General features: G+C 40.7%; 1 protein-coding gene across 1 annotated transcript in view; it reads left to right on the top strand.

The window, feature by feature from the left end:
• Positions 1 to 22,268, top strand: part of KIAA1598 (KIAA1598 ortholog) — a 54,191-nt gene that overhangs the window by 15,493 nt on the left and 16,430 nt on the right. The window contains exons 5-11 of the mRNA XM_010185647.1: positions 1,346 to 1,443; positions 2,405 to 2,486; positions 4,310 to 4,404; positions 16,198 to 16,344; positions 17,614 to 17,767; positions 19,963 to 20,068; positions 21,765 to 21,847. Coding sequence (XP_010183949.1) covers positions 1,346 to 1,443; positions 2,405 to 2,486; positions 4,310 to 4,404; positions 16,198 to 16,344; positions 17,614 to 17,767; positions 19,963 to 20,068; positions 21,765 to 21,847 — 765 coding nt within the window. The remainder of the gene's footprint in view (positions 1 to 1,345; positions 1,444 to 2,404; positions 2,487 to 4,309; positions 4,405 to 16,197; positions 16,345 to 17,613; positions 17,768 to 19,962; positions 20,069 to 21,764; positions 21,848 to 22,268) is intronic.

The following is a 22,268-nucleotide window of genomic DNA, read 5'->3' on the forward strand; positions in this document are numbered from 1 at the left end:
TTACAGCTTTGGGGTATTCTTTGGTTTTAGCTGACTTTTCAGATATAACAAGAACTGAAAACTGAGCTGTGTTGGTCAAGCAGTTTAGTGCATACCCTGTATCTGAAAAGAAACATTTCTTGTACACATTTATAAAGATTTAGTTATATGGTTATGCTTTCTTCTTTGTATGAGGTTGATATATGTATTGTGAGACCTGACTTAATCCAGTTACCATAAATTTCAGTGAGACTTTTTTTCCATTGATTTCTCTGGAAAGCACAAATCCATAAAACAGATGATTGGGTTCAAAAATCTTCTGGGAAAACAGGTCTTTTTATTTACTTCAGAATGTCTGTGCCCTTAATTTGGAGGAAAATAAATCTGAGGCTCCTGAATTGGGGGGTTGGGGGGGCAGGGGTGGAATCAACATTTTCAAGATGTGAGACCAAGCAGAATGACATCCAGCATGTCGTCGTCATCTGCAGTTGATTAGCAACAATTTTCTCAACTCGTGGCTGGTATTCAACAAACAGCAGTGCTATGAAATACTGGAAGCAGGTGGGGAATGAGAGCAGTTGCTGAAAGCTAATATATATCAATAAATTTAAATTTTGGTGGTGTTTTTATGTTAACCTAAACCTTGATATATTATGTATGCAAACCGATCTCCTGTTAAGAAGTGATTATAATCAAATGTTTTGTTCCATTGTGAATTGAATTTATTTCATATTTTGATAATTAAGGAACAAAAATTCTGAGGGGAAAATTACAAGCATTAGCTCTTCCATCAGTAAAGGTTGTATTCTGACTCTGTTCACATAATGTTACAAAGACTATAAATTGGCAGCTGTTCAGGACAATTTCTTCAGTGAAAACCTCCCAAGTATTAACTGCCTGTTGCTTTGTTTATTTCCCTTGTGACAAGAACTCATGATCCAAAAAACCTTAAGTGCATTAATTTGTTTTAAAGGCTGCCTATTAAAATTTGCTTTCTGCTGCCTCCACACCAGAGTCTCTGCGAGGTGACGGTCTCCTGAGTAGGACTGAGGATACTCTGTGGTGGCAGGGTTGGCCCTGTTATAGCAGGAAATGAATCATTCAGAATGCAAATAAGGATGGCGGCACTGAACAAGGCAGCTCACCTCAATGGAGTAAATCTGAAACTGTGGCCCAGTTATAGATCTGTTACTTGACGCTTAGGCAAAGGTCCTAAATTATTGAGGACATAACCTTGAATGCAGCTGATGCTTTGTATGCAGTTAAGGCGTTTTGTACTTGATTGTACTTGCATTGCTGTGACATTTCCGTTCTTGTTTTCTTCCAAGAATAAAATATATTTTTCATTTCCTTCCTCAAACTGTAGAGCTGCGAGATCAAATCATATCTGTTCATGAGGAAAAGAAGACCTTAGCCATTGAACTGGAAAACCTGAGGTGCAAACTTGTAGAAGTAATTGAAGAAGTATGTATTGTACCATGGAAGGCAAGACCACGTTAGTGTGTAGTCAGTACTTTTTGTATCTAATTTTGCTAAAAACGCTCAGTTGTGAAGTTAATTGAATCCTATCTAATCACAAGTCCTGCCAGCCTGCCCGTATGATGGACCACTTAGGGTGTACGTCTAGAAGGAGCCTTCTACATCAGAACCCAGTCTGCTGCTGTTGCTGGCACATGACTTTTCGTGTCTGTTCTAATGCCCATATTGTAACTCTCATCTCCACTTCCTGACAGCCCCTCACCCATCACAGCCTGCAGGGGTTTTTTTGGATTTCCTTAAACCTGTGGATGTGCAAGAAATACTTCTGGAGAACGTCCAGTTTAATCACTGGTGCTTCTTCTTTGAGCATATCCTTGAGTTTAGCCATTGGCAATGACCTGTCGTGGTAATTAGACCAGCAAATTGGCTTTTTGAGCCAGCAGAGTTTCATTCCTATTGAAAACTGGATAAGCCATGTACTGATGCAAATCGGGACTTAGTGGTTCTTCCTGTCTGTGCACCACTTGCATTCAGAAAGACACAGCTGACAGCTCTGGGACAATAAACAGAGCCCAGGAAAAAACCCAAACAGCAGCCTGACTATATTAATCTGCAAGCAGTCAAGGGCAAGCTGGTAACTTTTCAGCCAGGTGCTATGGTGTCTCATCCCAAAAGGTTCCTAAGATGTGACGTTTGCATCTGTGACTGGTATAAGCCATGCAGTTGGGCCTTGAGAGAGTTAGCTCGTAAGCCTTTAATGCCATCTGTTATGAGGTCTGTAAGTTGGTTAAAATGCTTTCCATCCCACTGGAAACCCTAACCTTAAGACAAACCTAAGAAACAGAATTACTGAAAGCAAAATATTGCTTGTGTTATGTATGTGCTATATGTTTATGCCACTAACTAAAATACTCTTATTTTTTGTTTGTTCTTTATACTTTTCTAGGTGAATAAACTGAAAGAAGAAAAGGCTGTTTTGACAACAGAAGTTAATAAGCAGCAAAAACTGTTGGAGAAATGTAACAGAGGTGTGTGGTCTCAGCAGGTTCTCTAACAGTTTGCTACATCCTTTGCAGAAGCTTGAGAGCTTTTACGTTGTAGTACAGAGTAGGTTACAGAACAGTGACTGTGGTCCAGATCTAACCTCAGCCTCATTGCTGCAGGCACTGCATGAACACATGGCTTATTCTAGGTTATCTCTACTCCAGGAAGATATGACAGTGTAAGTAGCAGGTTGTACATGAGAATAGGAAAACTTTTTGCTCTCTAACACAAGTGGCAAACTAGGACAGGAAGGCAGTCCCTCACAGAGGTGGAGTCTGAACCTTAATCTCCTGTTTTCCTAAATCATTACATTGGCCTTCCTTTAGTTAGGATATGGCCAATAATTTTGGATATCTGAAGACCTGAGAGTACCTTGTATGTTCAGAGGTTGATGAGGAGAAGGCAAGAGTGCTGGGAACGAGTTAAATAGGATTTCAAAGTTACAGAAGAGAAACAGGGACTTTCCTTTCCTGGAAAGATATGAGAGGTAAAACCAGGGCAGGGAAAGTCTAAAAGGAGATGCGACTCAGAAAAGGAAGGCTTTTCTTAACGAAGGTGAATGCTTCCATATTAGAAATAGTTGACCCAGAAGAAGTTTAGAGGGTAGAGGAAAGATTTTAGTGCCTGGGATTACTGTGCCCTTTTCTCTTGTTGCTTATTTAGCCTTGTAAAATTAAAAATAGTTTGGATAAATGTTTCCTTGGCTGTTTCACATTTTCCTGAAGTGGGTCTGGCCAAGGTACAGTAGGGCATATCCTGTAAGCTTCCACCAAGTGTTCATCTCATACCTCTTCCATGTGTCTGTATTGCTTAAGCCTGTGACAGGCAGTACTCGAATACTCTTAAAACACCAAGCTTCAATTAGGTTGATTACAGAGAAGAAGCTTCATCATCTTCATCATCTTGAAGGAGCTTTTGATGGCATATTGTGGCAGATGAAAGGTTTCTGAAATGTTTTATCTTTTCTAAGCGTTATCGAAAGAACAGCCCCTTGTTTCACATTTGCCTGTTTTCCCGGCTAGGTACTAATGCACTGGCACCATAAAGAAACATTTTTTGTTTTTTTGTGCTTGAAATGAGCTACCAAGGTATCTGTTCAATACTTACTGTATTCTGTGTCAATGTGGCACTGTTTTGGAGCTGTGAAATCAAGACATTTCTATCTGAGTTGGTGAATTTAAATCTTTCTAAGTGTGTGGGTTGGTTGTTGAGGTTTTTTGTGTGGTTTGTTTTTTTAAATTTATTTAAGTTAACATCATTTTGAGAGTCAGGTGGGCTGGCATGTGTGCCCCACTGTCTAAAGTACCACTTACTGAATGTAGCATTAGAAACTGTTATGCTTATCTCCATAAAAGCGAGGAACTTGTGTACAACCATGTTAGAAATCCAGTGTCATCACCCTGCAAACCGGTCTTCAGCCAGTAAGAGCTAAAGCTTATCAAGATAATGCAAGTGGTCACTGAGACACGTTAAGAATAAGTTATACGTGTTAAGAATAAGTGATACTTGAGTACTTAAAAATGATCCCTACTGCCCTGGATTGTGGCCTATTCACAAGTCTCACTTTTGTGAGCACAGTTTAAATGCAGGCAGCACGAAATTGCAGTGCTTTCCGCTTGAGGCTCTTTTAGAGCAAACAGGACAAATACTGCAAAGCAGGCTGCATATGGAAATGTAAAACTAGGTTACACCTTCATTCAGGGGTTCATAGTACTAAGGGATAACAGCTTATCTGGGTGAATCAAGCAGTACTTTCTTCTTCTTTTGATCCATTCCACTTCTGATCTTGTTTCATTCTTATAAACAGTGTCTGTGCTGGCAGTAGAGGAATATGAAGAGCTTCATGTAAACTTTGAATTGGAAAAGAACCTGCGGAAGAAAGCGGAGTCATTTGCACAAGAGGTGAGTAGTCACAAAAAAGGGATCTCGTCAAGTGAAGACATTGCAACTGGGCAAAACCCTACCAGCTTCGATGCCTTCATTTGAATTCCCAGCTCTCGTACAAAAGATGTCTTTGAATGTCCATGTACTGCTTATCTAACATCTGTGCTTCATCCGTTAAATGGGTTTACTGTTTCAACAGCATTTATAAAGCACTTCAGAATTATCCATGCAGTCTTACCTCCTTCCCCTTTTAAAGCAAGGCTTTAAATTCATAATGGGCTTAGGCAGCCACAGCATTTCAATGTGGTGTATGTAGTGGCTGGATCTGGGAAGGATTAGCTGCCTTTCTACTGATATAATCTGAAACGCTGTGCGTTTTTTTCTGAAAAATACGTGAACTCATAATTACAATATTCGTTGAGGTTTGTGCAAGTTTGGCTGCTGTCTAGCATATGCCTTTTGAATAACCTATTGCAAGGAGCATTCAAGCAAGAAAAAATTGTTTCCATGTTCTAGAAAAGGTATGAACTCCCAAAGAGGAAAATGAGTTACTGGGCAGCATTATGGAATGGCTGATGGTTGCTCTGGTGGCTTGTGACTGACAATGTTTGCTTTAGAAAATGCTAACAAACTTTTATTCTGTTGATAAGCCGAAGCCCTATAAAATCATGTGTTTGTTTTTGTTTGGTTTCCTCATGTGCTTTGCACTCTGGATTTTGAGAGCTTTGCACTTGGTCTATGTTTTCCAGCTTTTCTATCCCAAACCATGCAACAATATTTTCTTTAATAAAAGTTAGACCTCCTAAGTAATAATTTTTCAGGGCGCTCAGGTTTAAAAAAACCCCTTATATATCAAAATTACATGAGTCATCAGTACTCAAATATTGTAAATAAGAGCAACAACTCATATCTGATATGAAGTAGATTTTAGGTTTTGAAACTATGTCTGCCAGCAAGCAAGTATTTAGCCTACAGGAAGTCAGCTTTGTCTGAATTAGAGAGTCCCTTTGCTTGTTGTCTTTTCTACTGCTGTTTATCTCTCAAAAACAATAATTAAAAATGTATTTGGTAACTCCTGTACAGCTAACTGCATTCAGTCAGTGGTTGTAAGCAAGGGCATATATACATTTTGAACCTACATAACAAAAAATGAGTAGGCTTACAGTGTTCTATTAATCTTGTGGGTTTTTTCTGGGTATTTGAGTGTTTTGGATAGGAACAGAATCATATAGCAACTTTTTAAACAAAACAAATTTTAAGGGATTTGAGATAAACTGTAAGTAAATTTGAAACTCTGGAAGCTAGGAGTGAGGATGTTGGCCCAGATGTTGCTTGCATTTGCTCTGTGTCTCTGACCGTGCCATATACATAGGTTAGAGAACTTCACAGATCCAGGCCAAGGTACTGATTCTCTGTCTCCTCATTCTGCCTTCTGCTGCTCTTTCCTGCTCTCTCCTTTGCAAGGTCACCCTGTTGACCCTTTGGGAAACCCATTGAAGGAAATAACTTGGCAGAAACCTAATAACTTCTAGGTAGAGATCAATTTCTGTCAATAGGAAGATTTGCATTTGGAAGCATAACAGGGCTGGGTGCTCATCCTGAAGGAGAAAGGTATTTGCAAATTCAAGTGTATTAAGCTTTGACAGATTCTCTTTCATTCATACCCATATATGGTGTAACCTAGACTTAGATAAACTGCTGCTTATCGGTTCTGCTACTGAAATCAATCATTCAGTGAGTCAACTTGTAACTGAAGTCAATTTAAATTTATGTAACTTGGATATATACATGTACCTGCAGTCTCCTGCCTATTGCTGGCAGTGTCTGCCACGTGTTGAAAATGTCACTGTACTTCAGGCAAAGCTAAAGCAGCTGACACATTCTTTCCCCCAAGGAAATAAGAAACAGTAGAAATGAAAATTATTTACTAATGATTAGAATGTTATCTCTGAAATTTAAAGTATAAAGGTGGACTTTCCAGGATGCTGTTAGAGTCGAGAAATGTGGGAGAGAAATCACTCAAGAGGAGTGATTTCTGAAATCAGAGACTGCACATGCAGCCTCCTCCAGACCCCACTTCTACAGAGTTGTGGGGGATGGAGCCCAAATTCCTCTGCTGAGCAGACCTGGACACCTCCCTTTGCTGTGACTTCAGTGCCATTGGACCATTTACATTTTGATCAAAGGCACACTGGTTTTTCAGAAATAAAAATGAGATCTGGAAATTCCATTCAAATTTATTAATGTTTGACCTGGTCTGGGTGACCCTGCTCTAGCAAGGGGTTGGGCTGGATGATCTTTCGAGGTCCCTTCCAACTCCTAAGATTCTGTGATTCAAGATAGAGGCATTTATTAGTGACCAAAAGTTGTTAAACAGAATATATGCCTATGTTTATTAAGTATTCACTTGGATTTTTTCAGTGCAGTTACCAGTCTGTGTTATCAAAATGAGCTTCTTGCAACTTTTTTTTATATTTTAGGAAACCTGGATTTGTTCATTGCCTATGCTTTTATGATAACTATTTTTATGCAATTTTTTTAAACCTCCTGAAGTTTTACAGACATTATTGTTTTATTAGCAGTGTTTATTGCTGTAATATCTGCAGAACTGTTATTTTCAGAGCACAAATTTATAAGAATCTTAACCATGCTTATTTAGCCTGCATTATTACAGCATCTGTCTTGCATCTCCTACTGTTGCTTCGTTTTATCTTCTGAAGTACAGAACAATTATGTGCTTCTGTTCATCAACTGACAACAGAAGATTGTACATCTCTCAGAAATGAGTAATTTTTAAATACATAGTTAAACTGGTTTTCAGATGATAAAAGAGTACAATCTGATAATCTGGGCCCAGAATGTTGCTTCTCTTTAGATTTATAACTGATATTCAGGCACGTATGCATTTTGAAAGATGATATTTGAAGTACTTTTTGTATTTAAATAAGAGTGAGAGGCAAGCTTTTAAGTACAATGCCAAAGAAATGCTGATTATTTGCAAACAAGTACTACTTGGTTTTTGTCATTATTTAGTTGTTGTCTCTGCCGAAAATATGGGTCCCTGTTGTTGTAGATGGGCAGTGTAGCTCTTCAGTTCAGACTTTTCATTAGTTCTCCAGGCCAAAATGGAGTCGTTGCAGCAGCGAGCTTCAGGCCTGCATTAGTCTTCCCTTTATGTACCTACTTCTCTTCCTTTTATATCACGCTATTCAGAAAGATTTTTGGGAAATTTTTTAAACTACAGGAGCATGTGACAAGAAAGGCATTGCTCAGTTGTGTTTAGGGGAGTAGCAGCAATTCAGATTACTTTAAAAATCTGTTATTGTTGGCCTGGTTTCACACTGATGATGTCCCTGTAGTGACCTGAGACATGAGAGACAGGCTCTGGCCCACAGCAGCAAAGCTTTGTGCTTGGCTGAGGTCGTGTGAGCGTCCTCTCATGTGGATCACACCGCAGGGTCACAGCTGTGTTTTGGGAGCTGAGGTTTCTGGGATGTGCTTACAGGGGCTGTTTGGAGTACGCTAAGGATGTGTAGGGGTTTTCTGCTTCCTCTTTCTTTCATCAGCCACATGTTTTCTCTGTCCCTATAAAATACTTCTTGAGAAAGCAAAAGATCTTGTGTGAGTTTTGCAGAAGCCACACCGGTTGGTAGTGATGAGGAAGGAATAGCTTTGAGTAAAGGGCAACAGCGTGTCCTCAGTGCTTTGTCCTTGACTTGTCTGGAGTGTCTTGATCTGGGAAAGGAAATAGGCTCCGAGTAATATGGGCATCACCGCAGCTCCACGGGCTAGACTTCAGAACAACACATTTTAGTGTTTCCTATTACTGTTTGTGTCATCTCAAACAGCCTAGATATGTACTTTAGCTCAATGAAATATAGACTGACTGTCTGTGGGGGGTTCTTGTTTGGTGGTGGTGTCTTTCTGAGGGCCTGAGGTATCCGAAGCTTGCCTTGATGGGGGAGTTGTCCCATGTGTTCAATGGAGCCCTTTCTCCATGGCATGGCTCCATTTTTAGCTTTGCCCTTGTGTTGAGGCTGCAATGGGAGAGGAGCAGATGAGCGGCTGGCGTGGGCTGCTTTTCCAAGGGATGCCCTTTGCTTCCTGTCCTTCTGACAAGCGAGGAGGATTTGCCACAGAACGTGAGCAATTGGGAGTGCAGGTGTGAGAGAGAATGGGCGGGCGAGCGTGTGTGCAGGAGCAAACACAGATGAGGGGAGAGGAAAGACAAGAAGCAAGGAGGGGGGGAGGGAGCACATACAGGAGTGAGCGAACACTTGAAAATCAGAGCTTTTGATCAAAAAGGAAAAAAAAATCCAATACAGCTTTAATTATAGTCATGCTGCTGGCACCACCATAATATATATTTAATTAATCAAAATTGATCCAACTTCAAACATTAGAATTCACGCTCTTTAGAGGTTCTAAAGAAACTGAGTAAATATTGTCAGCCGTGGTGTGGGGAGGGGGAAGGTGAAAGAAAGAGAGTTTGAAGTGAGTCACAATCCATTGTGAAAGGTACAGGAATCTGCATAAAAGAACTAAATAAATAGAGTGTGTAAAGGGCGGGGGCATGGAAAAATCTGTACCTACCTGAATAAAACAGGGTTGTTAACACGGGAATCTTGGCAAGCTTAACCAGAATTCTAGTGTCATGTTTTAAGAGACACTTTAAGATCTCTCAGCTCTTTGTGGAGCAGTTTATAAGAAAACAAAGGAAGGCAGAGAGTATCTTGAAGGCCATCGCAATAATACAGAGGCTAGCCCTGAAAAGCACTCTTCCACAAAGATGAGCAAAATACAATACATACAGCCAAAGCAAGCCAAAAGGGGAGGAACACGGTGAGAGAAGTAAATTGAAAGTCTTAGCGATGTAAAAATCCCAGGAGTTGAACAAAATAATCTAGCATAAATGGTTTATTAAGCATACGGCCTGCCCTGCAACAATATTTTGTAAAGTGAACAGTTGATTACTGTCGTGTGTGCTGGCATGGAGACAACCCCTGCACCTAAAGTTACTCTGGAAACCTCCCGGAGGAGAGGCGGTGTGCTCAAAGTTATCATCGAGCTGTGTTTTTCTGTCTTCTCTATCATGGATAAATAGGAATCAAGTGTCCAAGTGCCGAGGAGGTTTGTTTGGGTTCCTCTCACTTTTGAGGCGAACTTAGGATTTTTTTCTCATAACATGCAACTGAAAAAAAAATAAAAATGAAGGGTATCCCAAGTGTTTACGCTTCTCTGTAAAATAGTTTGCAGTTTGAGGGTTTGAAGGGCTGCTTTCAAAGGGACTGTGATCCTGATGGATTAAAAAGATAAAGTGAATCTGTACTGTGCATTGTTCATCTTTTCCTTGACTTTCCCTCTGGTTCTCAATACTTACAGATGCATTAAACCAGCATATTATACCTGTGTTTGTGTTTCTAAGTAACTACTACACGTTCGTGGTTAACCTCCTTAGCTCAGAATGCCTGCATCCTGTACCTGGGCCAGCGCACAGCTGACATGACTTAATCTGAGGCTGAATCTTCCCTTTACTGAAAGATTAAAGGTGGCTATCGTTTTGTAAGACTTTGGAAAAATTATTGTCATGGTTCACAGATGTCTGCGCTACTCGCGAGGTTGCGTGCAGTGGGTTTGGTTATCTCCATGACAAGAGCTCCCAACGAACTCTTCCTCAGATGCATTTGTGACCTTTGGGGTTAATTTGTGAGGACTTTCGCATTAACGTGCTACATCTGTGAGTGGATGCTGCAAAACCAGCGCTGACGGAGCAACCCTGTGCTTACAAGTACCACACTCTGTGCATTACCAAGGATAGCTCAACAGCAACTGGTATCCGAAGATAATTAATTTGCAGTCCAGCTGACTGAACTGCAAATAATAATTAAAGAGACATGATAAGTGGTTAGTGCTTGAATCCTCCTGAGCTTGAATGTTGCCACTTTTGAAGCATGATGTAACTCTAATATGTTTCATCAAGCTTTTTCCCAAGAACAGGCTTGTGAAATGGTAACAGATGTATGCTCTAGGAAACTCTCTTTGGTCTCTTTCTCTTTTTTCTCTTCTCTTTTTTGTTCAGGCAATTAATCTATCGGGGGAAAAATGAAGATGCTTTCTCCCTTTTCATGTGGTATATGATCTATTTCTGAATATATTAGATGGTGTCTAAATGCTGTAAGACTGTGAGCATTATAGAATGTATCGCTATACTTCTGCCATGGCAAAAAGGAAAATCATTAACTGCAGGAAATGAAGAAATAGGTAACAATACAGAGTATATTTTTCCCTTTACTTTGGGCCTTGGGCAGTTATGCCTCATAAGTGAGGAATGAGTGCTGTAGGTTGACAAACGCTTTTGTACAGGACAGGCTGGTAAAATAAATAACACTGTGTTTTAAAGGAAGTCGCAGTGCTGATGGGGATTCAGCTTTCTCACACTCAAAATACATGCTGCAAGCACTTCTGTGGTGAGAAGCAAATGATGGACAAGTAATGGGGTTAACTCATGTACTCCAGTTGCCGTATTCTGGGTAAATTAGACCTTTTGAGCCACAAAACTTGCTAATGCTGCATCTTGTAGCTCTGCAGAAGTTGTCCAGCAATTAGCCAAATAACCAAAGCAACCGTATGGTGTCTTTGTTAGTCTAAAACTGATACAAGCCTTAACAAAAACTATTAATCATAAATTATGCATCATCTGGAGCCTGTTGGCTGCCCATTACTATGCATATGTCCTTTTTCATGATCGTGCTGCTCAGTTTTCTGTGGCAGTTTGAAAAACCCAGCTCGGGTTAGTCTTTGGCTGCTCTGAAGGAGGAAGTCTGTGAAGGTCACAGCACATTGCCAGAAATACATCCTTCTGGTTTTCCATACAGAATCACAGAATATGAGGAGTTGGAAGGGACCTCAAAAGCTCATCCAGTCCAACCCCTGCCAGAGCAGGATCACCAGACCAGGTCACACAGGAACACGTCCAGGCGGGTTTTGAATGTCTCCAGAGAAGGAGACTCCACAACCTCTCTGGGCAGCCTGAGCCAGGGCACTGTCACCCTTACAGTAAAGAAGTTTTTCCTGACATTCTCATGGAACCTCCTATGCTCCAGTTTGCTCACATTGCCCCTTGTCCTGGCATTGGACATCGGAGAGAAGAGAAACCCATACTTCACGTTGGTTTGTTTTTAGGTTATTTTTTGTTCAAGTGGGTCTTGTCCTATGCCTTCCATGCTCTTGATATTAGCCATTTGGGTAATATCCTCTTTATGTCTGATATTGTGTGATGGTTACTTTCCATAGAAGCAGTTCCCAGGCAGAGAAGAATATAAGTGCCGGATACAAATCTTCAGATCAGAGTAATGCCACATGCACTTAAAATTAAGCATGCGCTGAAGTAAGTTTTGTGGATTGTGTCCTAACTGCAGAACCCACTTATTTATTGTCACTTTCTTCCTGAGTAGCACAAGTAACACTTGTCTCCTGAGCAGTCACCTATGAACCCACTAAACCACAAAGGATTTGTGACTCACAGGAGGCTGATATTGTTGTTTGATGTGCAGCATTGAGCCTGAGTGCAGAGAGAGCACTTCTAGGTCAATGTCCAAACATTATGTTTCTTAATGTGTTTTAATAAGATACATCTGTTTCTCAACTATTCTATCAAAAAAACCTACTAGCCATTGTTTACTGCTGTAATATTGATATGCAGTGAAGCTCACAAGCCCGGGTGTCCTTGATAATACAACACAATTAAGCAATGACAAAATTAGAGTGTATATATTTATTTTTTTCCTTATTAGCTATTGAACTAAAATCTACACCTGGATTTATAGTTTAACCTGACTGCCTCCTGAATTTAGAGCCACTTAGTGCCCTATCAAGCCATAAACAGACAAGATCACTCTGTCTGCTCCATCACATAAAATCCTTCAGAGAGCCTGTTCTTTTGGGGAGATACAAATACCTTGACCCTATATCTGTTGGGACTTACTTCGGCCTGAACACAAGACTGTAAGGCTTCAGGGTACACATAATGTGAAATACGTTGGCTCCTGTAAGCTATGGCAAATGTAAAGGAGTGGGTTACCACTCCATAAGGATGACTTAGGGATTTCTCACTAGGATGTGGATAGGATGGAGCAGTGCTGCCAAGGGTTGAAATCAGCACCAACTGCTCCATTGACTGATCATCTCTTTTGCTGTTTGAGACTTCCAAAGTTTGACTCTGCCTTGTTATGTACCTTTTGTTATTCTATTCATAGTGGGTAGCGCTTGCCACTGATTTTTATTTTCCTATATGCAGCCAAGCATTGCCTTACTGTAACAGTGCTGCTGTATTGAGACATTCTTCTCCCTAACTGTAGCTAAGACAAAGAAGTTATTCCATATAGCGAGTACCCAAACAATGTATGGATGGAAATGCAGCAACATATGGATATTACAGCATTTCCTTTGGCCTCATTTTGCTCCTGGGAGAGGAGTTAGTTGGAAAGCATCCAGTTAAACCGTGAACGCTACTTGAGCGAGGATCGGAGTTCCCAGGGACTTGACACTAACAGAGTTGCTTTCTAACTTTTTTAATGAGGAAGAATTCCTTTTTCAGCTCTGGTGTAAACAAAAAACAGCTGCAGCGAGCGCTCTGTAGGGTAATGGGTAGAGCAGGGCTCTGAGAATGAGGTGTGGCCCCATTGAGGTCAAGGGAAAAACTGCTATTATTTTCAGGATTTCACCCCCTTCTCTTTCCCCCTCCCTAATTCTTGTGCAAACTCAGCTGATGGAAAGCAGCCAAGTCCCAGATTTTCTGCACTTCGAAGCTTCTGTTTGTAAACTCACAAGGGAGACGTAGGTAGCGGCTTTACACAGCGGTTGGAGATTTTGTGAATGAAAACAGTAGATGTAAGCAAACTCCTGTCCTTTGTGGTCTGCCTTTAGCTGCAGTCGTGGTTTCAGTAGATTCCTCCAGCATCGACTTAGGTTTCTAGCATTGATTGGGATACTCTGCAGATAATTGTCTAGCAGGTGGCAAAGTCGGAACTAATCCATCAATTGGTTAAATTCCACCTAGTCCAAATAATCCTGTTAGTGGCTGTTTTGCCCTTTCAGCAGTCACTTTAATTAATATTCTGGGTTGTGCAGGCAGTCAGGTTTCTGCCCTGCTGACGCAGTGAGTGATTGTTTTAAATTAGAATTAATTTCTAAGGTCCTTTTTTGTCCCACTTCAAACACACAGAGCAACCTCTCAAAAACTTGCTATCAGTTCATCACCAGCTCTTTCTTCTCTACCTGCCACAACCATCTTCTCAAGTTTTGTCTTTTCTATTTGGAATATGCTGGTACTTCAAGGACATGTGTGTAAGTAACTTCTGAAACGGATGGGACTCTCCGTGCATGAAAAGTTGATTCCCATGTATCTGATTGCAGCATTAAGTTATAAGCAACCAAGTTGTTTTGTGGCGGAGAAGGCACTTTCACATGTAAGCAAGAATGTATTTGCAATGTCATGAGAACAATTTATAAAGCTACTTGAAAATGCAGGACTTCATGTGAAAACTTCTGAATGAAAAGGTTTTCACCCGGGTCTTCAAAAGGATTTTTTTCATTTTGTTGCAGAAGAGGATGAAACAAAGTGAATATGAATTTTCTGCATTTGGTGAAGTATCTGCTCAAGTTGAAGAAATCAAGTTGCTCTGCTTGATTTCTTCTGGTTTTGGTAGCTTTCTGCTCCCTCAGGCTGGAACAACTCTGTTCTGTTGGGTTTAGTGGCAGAAACACAGGGAACAAAAAAAATCTGAAGCTATCACCTCAAACTATTTTTGAGCTCCAAAAAATGAAACCCAAAGTTTTCACTTTGCTTTGAAAGTTCTCAGCAGGTAAACTGCAATGGTTGCTGAAGGTGACACCTAGAGAGATGTTGTTTCTGTCAGGCTTAAATAACTTTTGGCTGCCTTAGGAAGACAGGGGGCTTGAAGACAGGATTGAGTTCTTCAGCAGTGATTTAGAGGCCTTTCTAAAATGTGATGTTTCAAAGATGCTGTTTATTTTAAGAAGATAAAATATTAATCAAATAGATGAGTTACGATAAGAAGGCAAACTTTATGGGTTGGAGTGGGTAGATTTAATTCTGAGCTTCGTTTGCCTTTGGACAGGTTTTGCCACAGCCATACCATTGTAAGATAATACAGGCATTATTGGTTTGACTAGCAGAATTTTGGGACAGGGAGCTGATGTCCAGTGCACATTTGCACCACACCACAGTGGCCTGTGTATTGTCATAAATTTGAGTTTTGTTTGTTTTATAACAAAGTTCAGCACTAGAACCTGTATTCATTGTTTCCTCTTCATCGAATACTTCCCGTCCGTTATTGCCTGCCCCCATGGCACAGCTTTGCCCAATGAAGTGTTCATTGTAGGTTTTATCGGTATTAAGGCCGCATCAATTGACTCTTCTTGGCACGCAGGGTCAAGCAGGCTGCCTTGAGAGTTAAAAGTTCAGCGCGGTCAGCAGCTTCGCGGGCTGTGTGTGCAGCTGGAGACAGAGCTGCTCGCTAGGTAGGCTCAGTTGAAGTGTGTGCAAAGCCACAGATCTGCATCAGCTGCTGTTTCTTGAAAATTCAATATTTAAAAGAATTTAAAAATCATAGCACCAGATGGGAAGAAACCATATGTTGTATCTATAATTTTGACTAGTGAATATATAGTGCAGGAACCTGAAAAGCTCTCGTGGAACTTTTGTTTTCCTAACACTTTATTCCTGAAATGCCTTCTTGCTGTTGCTGCGCTGTACAGCAGTGTTGGTGCAGTCTGAGGGAGTGTCTGTGTTCTCAGGCCGCTCTCCTGCCAGAAGTGCTGTGCTTCCCTGCCCTGTGTGCGCTCATCGCAAACCTCCGCCCGACCCAGTCCCTGTTTCTGCTGTAAGAACAGGCACAGCTGAGTTCGTCAGGAGTGGAAACCCTTGGTGCCTGGGGGGCAACCCTCTACCTGAAACAGAGGTGAAGATACAGAGCAAATTCACTAGGAATTTTTTTTGGCAGGAAGCAGTCGGTTTTTTTCCCAAATTCCTAAACAGTCTGGAAGGGGCAGATCTCTCATATGGGAACGGCATGTGCTGACAGCCTCTGCAGCTTTTAGCTGGAGCCTGGAGAAATGTGTGATTTTTTTTTTGATGTCATGTCTCTAGATCGTTTGATTATTTTCCGTCCCTCAATGTATCCATTGCACACATCAAAAATATAACTGGGGAAGAAGAGAAAATGCAAGCATCAGAAATAAAAGGCTGAAATTGCCCTGAAATGCCTTTTCCTGGCACAATACACTGATTACACAAACAAGGACTGAAATTCATTTCCCAAAGACACTTCATCGTTCGCATATCCAGGTAACCCTCAAAGAAGTGGGCTTTATGCCAAGGCTGCAGATGTGTTTGAGGAGATAGCTTGTGAATTCAGAGGCCTTTTCTCCTTCACCCAGAGTTCCTTGAATCTCTCCAGAGCTCTGAGAATAGGGATCAGATTGTTCCTATTTCCAGGAAACAAAGTCCAGAGATGCGTTTAAATTCTGAATGCTGCCAACATGTGGGTAATTGAGGTGTAGCTGTGGGTGGTTCTCAGCAAATGCCTGGTTCCTTTCAGCGTGAGCTTAGCTCTTGCAAATTTTGCTTTCAAGCTTCCTTTCCCCTTCTTCTCACGTTCTTCCCCTCTACGTCCACCATATGAACACAATATAATTTTTTCATTTTCTTTTCAATTGCCATATTTCCCGGGATAGCATTAGACTGTGCTTACTTCTTGTTTTTGTTTGGGGTGGGTTTTGTTTTGGCAGATGTTTATTGAACAAAACAAGATGAAAAGGCAAAGTCAGCTGCTTCTGCAAAATTCTGCTCCTGATCAGCAGCTTTTGAAGGCTTTGGATGATAATGCTAAGCTCACCCATACATTAGAAGAAGAGAGGCTTCAACACCAACAAAAGGTAAAGCAAGATCACTTTTCATCTCATGCAGAAGTCTTTGAAAACCTCCTGAATTTAAGGAGCATCATGTATTGTTATGTTCAGATTTACTTGAGATCTTGTCCCCTGGAAGAGCTTACAATATTAAAACTAAACTTCAGGGAAGACTGTGATTCCCTTCTTCCCACTGGTGAGACATGAGTACAAAACCTGGAGATTTTTCAGTCTGAAGGCTCTGATTTAGTTAAGTATTTTATTCTGGATGAAAGTGAAGAAGAGGTGACAGGAGAATATTTTGCACGATGAGTAACGTAAAGGATATCTTGGAGGGATAAGCTAAGAAGAGCAGGAGGTGAGAGGCAGGCAGTCCACATTCAGTCTGATCACTCGCTAAAGAAATGTATGGGCAAGAGTCAGACACACTGGAGCAGGAAAATGTTAGGCGAATGCTGCAGAGTGGTGTGATAGGATTTACAGTGCTAGGATCTAAACAAATTCTTTGACACTGGTCTAGATCACTTTCTAACTGGGAGGAATAACAATTGCTTCACTTGAAAGCCTGAAGACCAGTTTTCCCCTAGCTATGAGGACTGCTTTTAAAATTCTGGTAATAGAGTAACACTAGGAGTAGGAAGGTAGTTCCTGTGCTTGCATCAATGCTGCAACACTAGGACTATATGTAATCTCCTATGCTTTTAATTAGTTTTTTTGGAAGAATAATTCCCAGTTAATAGAAAACATCTGCATCTTTGGCTCCTTGAAGTCTAGAGCAAAATGTATCTATTTAGGGAGTTGGGAAGCGATTGCTGCTCTGCACCTGAATGCTCCTCTAAACCCGATGTTCCATAATTCACCCACTGGCATCTGCGCGAGTTGACGTAAGGGAGTTTAAATAACCAACCTGTCAGTGGAAACAGTCAGTAAGAGAACTAAAGTGTCAGTGTTTTTGTGCTTCAGATGAAGAAATGTTCTGAAATTAAATCCTAATTATGTGATAAAAACTCTGTAAAAAGATAAAGGGAACAACTTATAGCTCAAGTACTTTGGAGCTAAAGATGTATTCTAAAAAAGAGATACAACAAGTTAGGATCAGAATAGAATATTCTGACACCTCTCATAAAAATCTGTCTAGCTCTCGTCCAGAAAGAGGACGATTTTTGAGAGTTGTAGTTCACTCCTGTGCTATAACATTGTGTTTTCAGGAATAGCTGTGCCTAATGGGTTACTAGCCAAAAGGAAGGACAGAAAATACTTTTTCTTGTAATGAATGTTACTGTTCTCCAACTGCAGATCAAAGAGTTGGAAGAGCAGCTGGAGAATCAAGCGCTGCATAAGGAGATTAATCGTCTTAAACAGCAACTAGAACTTCTGGAAGAAGATAAGAAGGACCTAGAGCTGAAGTGTCAGAGCTCAGAAGAAAAAGCTAGAGACCTGAAGCATTCAGGTAAAATAATGTAGTAACTTCCATTTTAGAGGTACAGTTGGGGGGTGCGAGTGGTGCACATCTAATTGAATTATACACGTTGAGTTTGAGACTCCAGAAGCAACAGGTTTTGTGTAGCTGGGATCCAGATCTGTGCTTCAGGAGACAAAGTACAGCAGCTGCCTTCAACCATGGAGCAGTTGTGTCCAGGGCGTGTGTGAAAGGATAACCTTGTAAAACTTCTGTAAGGTATACAAATACCCTTGTTAAAATACCTGACATATAAAATACCTGAGTCTTAAGAGATGGATATGTCCACGTGAATGGGCTTCTGGGTGAAAAACACAGTCCTTTATATGCAGTCAAAATGTATCCTCTTACCTAGCTTTAAAAATAAATAAAATGGGATAACTCTGCTTTCTTTTTTCTCTCCTCAAAGATGCACAGTGATTTATCAGACTGTGGAGTCTGCATTGTGGGAATGGTACAGAACCGTTCCATAATTACCCAAGCATTCAGTAGTCTTGTAATAGAAGACACCAGTGAAAACAAAGACACGATTTAGCCCTTCATATTGACATGGGAGAAAACAGTTTCTGCTAATGTGAGAGGGCCTGGAGGGTGGGTTTTTTCCCTTTTTGTTTTTTTAAAGCAGATACTTAAAAGGTAAGTACTGCCTTCAGAGCCCTACAAGGGGAGTTAACTGAACAAATCCAGTGTGTTTTTATGGCTCATATCCATAAGAATTCTAAATCTCTTAGATATCTCAGATATTTTGTTCTACATAAAGTGACTGAAAGGAAAGAAGTGTCTGTCTCTAAGATTTAAATGGATGCCCAAAGAATATGGACAGAAAAGATTCACAGAGTATTTAGGAGGAAACAAGTGTTGCAATGCAGTTGTTCATGCAGTTATTGCTGTCAGGGTTGTGCTTGTGTGCAGCATCCTGTCTGCTGAATGAAGAAAACTCTGACCTAATGCTCTTTATTTAATATTGCTTTTGAAAAGGGCTCTTCCTTACTCTAGGGAATGTGGGGCTATGGTTGGTTAAGAATTTGTGTGTGCCTTTGCTTTCAGTCCTTGTTCAAGTCAAGGCCTGAGCAGGTGCTGATTTTAGGTTGATACCTGGGCAGGAAAGCATTTGAGTGCCCGGGCATCAGAGGAGGCCAAAGTCCCTATCCTTGGTTAAGACTCCCTGTATAGCCATGCTTTTCTGAAACATATCCTGAAAACCAGGATTATCTTTAAGCTTGTTAGCAGTCTTGCTTGGAAGAACTGCCTTAGGTTGGAGTTTTATATTACCCAGCCTTATAAAAAGGCCTGGGCAGGCATATGAGTTCTTCTCAGCTGCGTTGGAGAAGGTCTGACTTTCACAGCAAACACTTTCCTTCCAGGCACGTTTGTCCTTCAGAAGGAATTTATCAGCATAAAGATTGTAGCTGGAATTTAAAGTCACTCCATCGATTTCTAATTTTTCCTTTTTAAGTTTAAAAGTAAATGTTAAAGATTGTAATTTTAATTTGAATCCATCATGATGAGAACAAAGAATCATATCCACTTTGGAAATCATATTCTATACTTCTGCCATAATTCCTATTGTATTCAGAAGCAATTGTTAAGAATTTTGATAACTAAAAGAAATTTAAGACCTTTTTTCCCTCTGCTCCTGCCCTTCCTCAGTTAATTGCATTTGACAACATTTCAAGTGTAGAAAGGTAATTGCCACATTTTAGATCTGTCATAAAAACAGGAGAGAGAAAATCCATTCCACCTGCTGCCTGGTTTTGGGTATTTTTGTGAGGAAAAAGCACACCAAAGTGCATCGGCAAGACACAGAGATAAGACTGGAAGCTGAAATTGTTCATTTCTATTGTTGGTTCATTCTCAAAGACAACTTCAAATAGAGCATAGCAGAAATGTGAGAAACTTCTCCCTGCTCTGTTAGTTTATGTGGAGAATCCTGTGTGAAGGAGAGTGCCAGTTTCACAGTGACTCAGGTTGGAGGTAACTGGTGTAAGGACAATCCAGTGCATCTAGGACATATTTCTTGGTAGAAAATGTTGCCAGAAATAGAGCTTTGTAGCAACTGTGCGGCTTAGTCTCATTGGGTTTTTTAGTTTATTAGTAGCTTTTTTGCTTAAACCATCAGAGTTGTATTTTAGAGCTGCTTTGAGAAACCAAGAACTCACTCTGGTTTGTTGATTGCTCTTGCACAGTTGATGAACTTCAGAAGCGAATACAGCAATCTGAAAATCCTCCACTACCTCCTCCACCACCACCCCCTCCTCCTCTTCCTCCTCCGCCGCCTCCAAACCCCATACGGTGAGTACTTAAACCAGTGGTCACAGCATTAATGCTTCGCTGAAGCAAAATACGGTGTATGAGCTTGCATCCAAGCAGGAAGAGTGTCTTAAAGAAAAAAAGGCTTCCTCCGTCTGTCTTGGGACACTCTCTGCTTCACCTGCCAACAAACACCCTGAGCAATTTTGAGCAGTGCCCAAAGCCTAACAAATTGTGTAGACTGTGACTTGAGGAGGAGGGATACTTGTCTTCTCCAAATTTAGGAGAATTTTTTTTAATCTCTTCACCTGATAGCTGTAATTACAGAGTTGTGAAATGCTTGTCTGAACCTACTGCTAAGAAAACCCCTTTGAACCAAAGGATACATTGGATCACTGTGTGTCCCGTCCTGTTGGATACTGGTGTTGACAGTGCTCCATTGAGCATCCACAGTTGCTTTCATAAGTTAAAAAAGAAGCAAAAATAACAGAATATCACCACCTCACCACCAAGCAGTTTTGGATGAAACTGCCAAAACTAAGCCTGATTTTTGCAAAGGACCATAGAAGAGGCTGAGCAATATATGATGTGTCAGGCATTAGACCCAAATTAATTAACTAAGCCCTGAACTGTGCTTAGTTAATTTTAGGAACTCGGCTAATTTTCATGTAGGATTCTTGGTTTTAAAAGTAAATGGACTTTGATGACACTTTCTAAGCTTCTGTAATAGAAATTACATACAAGAATCCTCGTAACTCCTGTGTTAAACATATGAGTTGAGATGATTACAAGGGAGAATTGATCCTTTTGTGCATCTTGCTTTGTTTTTAGAAATCCAAACTAAACATTTTCTGAACTATTTTGTTTGCTCTTTTTCTCCTTTTACATCTGTTAACTCATTTGCCTTGCTTGCTTCTTTCTCACTAATGTGTAGCAGGAATTAACTGTCTAGGGAATTGTGTTTTTTTTATTTCGCTTTGTTTAAGTTTGTGCCCTTTATTATTTGGAATAGATAAAAATACTCATTTTGAGCTGTAGTCGCTAAATCCGAGTATTTCCTTCAGGCAGGGTGAAGCTTATGTGCATAGAGATGTTTTGGAGCCTAGACAGTGGATGCTGCTTTTATTCTGAGACAGTTTTGACCCTTTATGGCCCCGAGGTCACTCCACTTGGCAAGCAGCAATGTTCAGTAGGGAGCAGTAAACCCCACTGACACATCAGATGCGCGAAGGAGCTCGCACTCGGGCTTTAAGATGAATCATTTCCTTGCCTGGACTTTCACGTTTTGACTGTAGTGAAGGGATAATTATTTGACACTGTAACAAGATTACAAACTTGGAGTTGGTGGGGAGATACTGATCACCATATTTAAGTGTCCTCTGGAGAATAATACTTCACTCCTGTATCTACAGCTCTTCTTTCCTTTTATTATGCCGAGCAGCTTCAATTTGTCATGTGTCACAATGAGACGCTGTCTTTTAATATTCAAATCTGGAGTGTTTTGATTTGTGCCTAATGTCTGTTAAAGAGAAATAAATTTCTCTGGTGCATTTTGATGGGTGGCATTGTGGGGGGTAATTCAGTACGTACATCTGCATTCAAGAACTGTTAAATGAGTCTTTTGTGAGTAGCTGCATAATCAGGTATAAGCAAGCTGTTTGTGTGTCATGTTCAGGTTCATTCTAGCAGTGTGTAATGCAGGACAGAATGACAATCTGCAGTTTTATTTTCCCCGAAGGTCTCTAATGTCAATGATTCGCAAAAGATCACATTCCAACACCAACGTGAGCAAGAAGGAGAAGCCTCCTCAGCAGGAGTCAGGTATGGCTCATCGTTGCTCGGGTCATGTGGATTATTCACTGGGTACTGGAGATAAAGCTGGTGAAAGTGAACTGTCAATACAGGTAGGGATGCAAATGCTTATTAATTGTCAACATTAACAACTGCTGTCCATGTCCCAGCATATTCCTCTACCTTGCAGTGCAGAAATGGGATTGCAGCCCAGGTATGCGTACTCTGAGACAGCAAGTGGTATCTTTGGCATTGTAGCTTTGGTACTGCAAGCTTTAACAGCATCCCAAGCAAATTTGTGTAGCCCTCACAGCCATCTGTGCCCCCACAACTGAGGTGGTGATCAGCATCCCGTTTATTTTTTCCAAATGGATTTTGGTGTGAGCAGTGTTTGAGGCTGCAGATCAAAATCTTTAAGGGAAGACAGAAGAGAGCAGGTTATGTACAGGAT

The sequence above is a fragment of the Mesitornis unicolor genome, unplaced genomic scaffold (genome assembly GCF_000695765.1).
Source record: "Mesitornis unicolor isolate BGI_N332 unplaced genomic scaffold, ASM69576v1 scaffold30785, whole genome shotgun sequence".
Lineage (NCBI taxonomy): Eukaryota > Metazoa > Chordata > Aves > Mesitornithiformes > Mesitornithidae > Mesitornis > Mesitornis unicolor.